This window comes from Thermobia domestica, chromosome 14, assembly GCF_964235325.1.
Source record: "Thermobia domestica chromosome 14, izTheDome1.hap1.1, whole genome shotgun sequence".
NCBI lineage: Eukaryota > Metazoa > Arthropoda > Insecta > Zygentoma > Lepismatidae > Thermobia > Thermobia domestica.
The window spans coordinates 172,927,182-172,934,382 of NC_137467.1; the positions used below are offsets into that span (position 1 = coordinate 172,927,182).

General features: G+C 38.2%; 1 protein-coding gene across 1 annotated transcript in view; it reads right to left on the reverse strand.

Moving 5' to 3' along the window:
- The window catches only part of Taldo (transaldolase), a 31,458-nt gene extending 25,786 nt beyond the window's left edge, over window positions 1-5,672 (reverse strand). The window contains exon 1 of the mRNA XM_081739197.1: window positions 5,509-5,672. Within this exon, the coding sequence (XP_081595323.1) occupies window positions 5,509-5,608 (100 nt within the window). The 5' untranslated portion in view covers window positions 5,609-5,672. The remainder of the gene's footprint in view (window positions 1-5,508) is intronic.
- Window positions 5,673-7,201: the final 1,529 nt, after the last annotated feature.

A 7,201-nucleotide genomic window follows, 5' to 3' on the forward strand; every position in this document is an offset into this window, starting at 1 on the left:
ACAATAATTTGGTATGAAATAGGAGATATTAAAGATGAGAAAATAGGTTATATCATCTTATTTAATACATTTTACAGTTTCAAAAATTGAACAAATGCAAACTATTATAGAGCTTTAAAAAGCTATATCGGTTGGATGGATTTTGGAGTCTCAGCTCCCAGGCTATATAAGACGTTTCTACAGTTTAATGTAAAATCTGAACCACATATTGAGTTCAGATTTCAAAAACCTCGCCCTGGGACCACACGACCCGAAGACGCGCGCTAGCCACATCAGAGAGAAGGGCTGTTTACTGAGTTGCGGATTCAATCTTCGCCAGAAGAACTGGAAGTTTTGAAGGAAACCCGGAGTAGTAATTCTGATCCCACTTTAAGACTCTTCACGAAGCTCGTCCCCCTCCCCTTCTTTTGAATGTTAGTGAATAATGTAAAGAGAACAAAAAATACATGGTCTGTCCAATAAATACGCGAACTGAATTATTTAGTAAGGTGTCTGAGTGGAAGTTAGGCCATGCGCACTTGCTCTGTTGGCAAGGGACCCACTGGAGTGGCAATAACCGCCAGGCCGTCAAGGTGAGGTATGAGGTACAGTCCGCAGAAAAAAAAAACTGCAACATGAGCATGTAAGTTTCTTGTGAAACTACACCTAACAGCCCAGGGAATTAATATAACGTCTACGTGGCACTAATCATGCAAGAGTACCTTGGCGTCCTCCCCTGTACACTTATTTTGGAGCAAAAGACTTCGTCGTTTCACAATAAACTTACATGCTCATGTTGCAGGTTTTTTGCTGCGGACTGTACAGCTAGAGGTGATACTGGTTTTGTGGTCTCCTGCTTTTGTTCGTGTCGACGATGGCTATTAATGAACAGATGGAACAACGAACCAACCTCAAATTTTTGGTTGGGAAACTGGGAAAAAGCTCTCAGCAAATTCATGAAATGTTGATGTTTGTTTATGAAAATAACGCATTGAAGAGAACAACTCTTTATGTGGATCAAGCGTTTCACTCAAGGCCGTGAAGACTGCAAGGATGAGCAAAACCAGGACGACCGTCGACCTTCTGTATTGAAGACAACATAGAAAGCGTGCGGTCTCTTGTGCTTTCCGATCGTTCGTTAGCTGTCCGGATGATTTATAATCAACTAAACTTAGGAAAATCATCTGTCCATATGATTTTAAAGAGAACATTTGGAGTTGAGAAAATTGTGTGCAAAAATTGTCCTAAAAGTTGTTAACACCATAATTTGATCACAAAGCTAGACTGCCCTCTCTACTAACCAGACTTAGCCCCTGATTTAGTTTTGTTTCCGAAATGTAAAATGGTCATTGGGCGTGAGGAGAGACTGGGAGGATCTGAAGATGATAAAACGTGAAACGACAAGGTACCTGAAGAGCCTGACTTCTGAAGACTTCCAAGGATGTTTTTAACAATGGACACATACGTGGAACAAGTGTATTGCTACAAATGGGGAGTATTTTGAAGGGTATAAGATTGATGCAGGGGGGCAATCGCCCCTCCCCCAGAAGAGGAAACTTTCTTCTTTTATATATAAATAAAACCCATCCGAGAGCTCTTAAAAGTAGCTCTAAGTAGCAGTATTACGACCTACTACCCCTCCCCCCCCAGAAGTCCGTCCTGGATCTGCCCCCGGATTGATGTACCCTAATTTTGTAATATACAGTGTTTATGACACCAGTTCGCGTATTTATTAGACAAATCACGTATTAAAAAATGTAGAAAGTGAGCCATGCAGTATCTACAAAATGCTATTAAACAAAATTGTAGATAGTTTCCAAATTTTTTCTTGTAGACCAGAAATTTGAGTGCGCAGTTCATGACATCACTTCTGCGCATCCACATTTATACAATATACGAAATATCATGAAAACAACTATTAAACGGCGTGACAAACATCTTGGCATTTGAAGGCGGCGCTCTCGGTTTCATTTAAATGCTGCTAGCAAATGAGAGGCCAGCGGTATTGCCACGTTTATTTTTGTACACATCCACGTCCATCCTCTGCCACCTGATTGCGCTGTAGTTTGTCTGTTTAGCCATAGCGACTCCTTAGTACTCGACAATGTCGCGTCACAGCATGCCTTTTATTCGTTTAGCTGAAATGCCAAGATGTTTGTCACAGGCTTTAGATCATACAACATTTTGTAGACACTAGCTCGCTTACTCTATTTTTTAAAAACATTTTTTCGTAATCTAAGTTACTCACTAACATTTTAAAAAAGTTAGTGAGCTTGAAGAGCGGCAAGGTTCTAGAACACAGGTCCCCCTCCAGGTCAACCACCAAGTTAGGTCAATTACGATAAAGTAAACTATTCAGTAACCAAAATACCACTTACATAAAAAGATTTCTTCCAATCATCTACATTATAAAATAACAATGGGGGATATTCCTCCTCACCAAGGGCACCCATGTTGTGGTTTGCAAGGAAGGGGGGGGCAAGTATAAGCGACGTTTCAAATTTTGCTGTAACTAATGTAAAAATTCTATTGGGTTTTCAATATTCCCAAGTAAAATTACCTCTGAGTGTGGGGCAAGCGCCCCACCTTCCCCCCCCTGATGGGTGCCCTTGCTCCTCACATGCCCCAAACATACTTTAGAATATATGATATTAGAAGAAATACTTCAATGCAAACAGTGGCGGCTTTAGGGGGTAGGCACGGGTCTACCCCAAAATTTTGAAAAATATATAGGTTAAGCGCTAAAAGATATAAAGTAAATAGCTATATTTTCTATTACTTATATCAATTGTAGATAATTATTTAACAAATAGCATCAACCACTACTGTAAAAGTGTTTTTTTTTTTTTTTACTGTCATTAATCAATCAAGTGTGTAGATGTATCCGTAAACGAGGGAGCGAGTCTACCCAAAATTAAAATCCTAAAGCCGCCCCTGAATGCAAATTGAATTTTGGTTAATAATTTCAAATAATTTATTCTTTTGTAATTCAACCCTAAAAAACAAAAGTAACCAGAAACATCAATAACATAAGACAACACAAAACAACATACTTATTACGAATAAATGAATTTCAAAGAACACCACACTCTATGCCATAAAACACATTTTGTAAACCTACAAAACCTAAATACTATGTAAACAAACATGATAGTGCACTCTTCAAAGATTGAATTTCCGTGTTCTTAGTTCCGGTAATAATATATTTTATGGATTAAAAAAAATACTCAAAAACTCGAAGAAAAGACGACAGAAAAGAATAAGGAACGAAAAGAAACCAAAACAAGGTAGGGCCTACCTGTACATAAAATATACTTATGTTAATTAGTTTTATAAACAGGGATGTGTGTTCTAGAACCTTTCCCTCATGGTCTGTCGAAACTAATCCAGGATGTGAAATCAATCATTGAGCTAAGGGGACAAGAATGTAAAAAAAAAAAAAAAAAAAAAAAAAAAAAAAAAAAAAATCTGCACTGAAATATTCGAACAGAGTACACACATATTTCAGCATCCCGAATTATTGAACTACGTAATATCAGTTTTACCGTTAACTACTAGTTCACAATTACACAATATTCACCGCTCTAATAAATTATTAGTAGGAGGTATTCCCCTAAACCCGTTTCGAATCCTGCTTACAAAGGACTGACAGAATGTCCGTTCTTCGCACGAGGAGAATGTTTCACTTTGGATAAAGGGCACCAAAACTGTCACCAATCAACTTAGGGACCCCAAAAACTATGCGTTCAACACTAATATCGGTCATTTTCAGTTATTTTTACATGTCACCATCCCCCTTAGGACTACCGTCCTAATGACGGCTGAATTTGGACTTACACAGCATCGAAAAGGTCACAGTTCGTCTCAGTGACCCTGAAAACTATGGATTCGACACTAGTATCGGTCATGTTCTATCATTTATATATAAGCCTATATCTAAGCCTATTTATCCCCTCCCTAAGTTGCGGGGCTGAATTTAGATTTAAACTGCATCGGAAGTGTCACTGTTCATCTCAGTGACCCCGAAAACTATGGATTCGACACTAATATCAGTAATTTTTATATATATATCACCCCTCCCCTAAGTTGCACCTTCAAAGTGAAATGATAAAAACAGTCCCAGGTCAGGTCATATATCGATGGTTGAGCGCCAAAAGGGCGTAACTGTCGAATTTTCATATTTTGAGTTAATGCTATGAGGACATGTATAATGGATTGAATTTTCTTGCGCCAAGACGCCTTAATGAAAATCTCTATCCTTGGAACGTTATTCGAAAATGATATAAAGGCATAACTGAGTTATTAGCATTTGGTTCTGTGCCAGAGAAGCACATATCACTTAAGCCTCTAAACTAATAAAATTGCAGTTACGCCTTTTTGGCGCTCAACCATCGATATGTTGAAAATTTGATCAAGATTGGTCGGGTGGTTCAAGAGGTAGCTACTAAGTAATAAACATAGTAACTTTCATTTTTATATAGATTGTTAAAAAAAAAAAAAAAAAAAAAAACGCTTAGGGCCTATGGTTCGGAATTCCATTAATTCCGTTTGATGTAGTTTTGGTAATTGAATATTCTGTTTGACAAACAGTGCTTCTTCCAGACATGTTTTTAAGGGGCACTGCCCCTCCGAAGCTCCGAGAGTGCCCCCGGAGACGACCAAAATAATAAGTCTATAATATAATAATAAATAGAATAATAAAAGCAGTGCCCCTCCGAATACTAAGTGACACCAACCCCCTCGAAACATTCTTTCTGAAAGAAATACTATTTACTACAGAGATATGAAAATTATAAAATCATTCGAGAAAATAAGCTATATTTCTAATTTTCGCCGTAACTAAATTTTACGTACCGGTACGGTAAAATAATTTACGTAAGTAAAATATTTACCAAAACAGATTTACTTTAAATTCTTCATTTTTCGTATACAGTCTATATCATCCGTTGGCCTTCAACGACTATAATCATGTTACGAAAGGTAAATAATATACTCTATAAAAAAAAAAAAAAAAAAATGCACGCTAACATGCGGCCAGATTATATATACACTTTCACTTGACACCATTTTTTTCCATCCTTCTGAAATATTTTATTTTAACATTTCTTCTTCCCGTTATCTCGGAAATCTTTATTCTTAAATTTTAAACATACATGTTAACATTACTATTAACAATAGTTTTATTATTATTATTATGAATAAGAACAAATTTACCGCCGTCTCGCTTTTGCCCCTCCCCTCCCGCTACACACCGCGTACAGGTCTGTAATAAGTACTATGCTCTGCTTAACAGGTGGGTGTTAACATTAACACATCATAGCAAACTTTGAAATGTTAATTACGATAATTAATTCACTTAAGCAGATGATAATGAAGCAAAGCACATACAAAAATCAATAAATTAAGTCAAAATATTGATTAAATACCACAGTAAAACCACGCAACATTTTTGTAATGAGTCAGCAGACCGTGTTCAAGTGTGTTGAAAGTGAATTTGTTAAAGAAACTATTTTAATTGAGGGCACTCACCTTCAAAATCACCGGTATCTGCCACAACTGTGGTCAATTGTTTCAATTGTGCTAGAGAGCTGGCCATTTTTGCTCTTTTACTTGTAGGCTCGTCTGTCATTCTGGTTTGATATTCTTTCTCCTACGGCTTTTAAGCGAAAGGGAAGGCACGGCGCCTGCACAGTACGATAAACGCATGCAGCATTGAACGTGCTTGTGTTATATCATGCGGTGTTGCCACATTTACCATTTGATGTGCCAGTCGAATAGAAAGGATTGTGAGGTAACATTACAGCTTAGCGGCTATCAATTTGTAACTTTATTCTCAAATAAAAAATTCAATATTTTGGTTATATTATAAGGTTGTCAATATACAGTCTCTTTAAAACGAGAGAGTAGGTAGTATTCTATCACACTGCATTTACATTCAGTAGTGTCATTCAATCGGTTCGACATTCCTCGAACCGGTTTTTGTCTTCCTCTTCTAGATCCAGTATTTATGAAAATAATGATAGTTATTCCATAGTTCTATTTTAAGAATATATATAATAAGAAGAGAGAGAGAGAGAGAGAGAGAGAGATAAAGTGTAAAGCATGATGTATGGTTAAGTTAAATCTTAGCCACTGTTGTACACGAAGTCCCGGTTTCGATTTCCGGTGCGAAATCCCCCCAAAATTGAATGCAATACGGTGGGGGCTCCCTTATGGTTAAGCTGTTAATATACAGACCTTTGAAGTGGGAGTCGGGTTCGATTCCCGGCGGGAGCTCATGTGTTCCGGATCCCACAATAAGCTGTAGGTCTACGTTTCCTATAGCCTCGCTGCTGAAAAGAACGCTAAACTCAAAATCAAATCAAGGGCCGCTGTGGCTCAGTGGTAGAGCATTCACCTCTGGTACATGAGATTTTTGGTTCGATCCCAGCTTGCACCAAATTTTGTGGTGGACAAACACTGTGTGCGTGAGTTTTCTCGGGGTTCTCCCGTTTCCTCCCAGTTTCTTCATTCCACCATTTTATTCATTTCTTATAATCACCGTCTCCTTTAGCCAAGTCGGCATACACGTACGTTGTAACACTTAAAGATTTTATTTCAAAATCAAAACAGCATTACGATGGTTTGGATTCAATCTTGAACTGTAGATCAATGTCTCATACAGCTTTAGTACCGGTACCGATAAAGGTAGCTAAATTTCAAGAAGTCTCATGCTTGGTTAAGGCAGCATACTCAAAAATACTAACAAGTGAGTTTCGTTTCAAAGTGTGAAACTACGGTGGATTTCGAAACTATGCGAATTCAGATCTCAAACTTGAAGAGTGGTCCCGCGTAGCGTAGTCGCTAACGCTCTCGCCTTCCGTGCGAGCGGCTCCGGGTTCGATTCTCGATAGGGGCACTCGGTCGTAAAAGTGGAACAGCTTTTTCAGGTCAGCCACCTTATTTCCACAAGGCAAATGCCGGAATGGTACCTAACTTATAGTTCCCAGGCCGTTTCCTTCCTTCCCCAATCCTTTTTTCCTTCCCTTTTCTAGGATAATGTGCTCGCCGAGGGACGTCATCCCTCAAAGGTGACGGGCTAAATGGCCGAGAGCCCAGAAATCTAAATCCTAAATCAAACTTGAAGAATGGTCTACATTAATAACTTTTGGTTGCAATAGAGGAATAAGATCAAAGATCGAACCTGTTCCTCGGACGCTGAATTCATATCTAAAAGTTATTA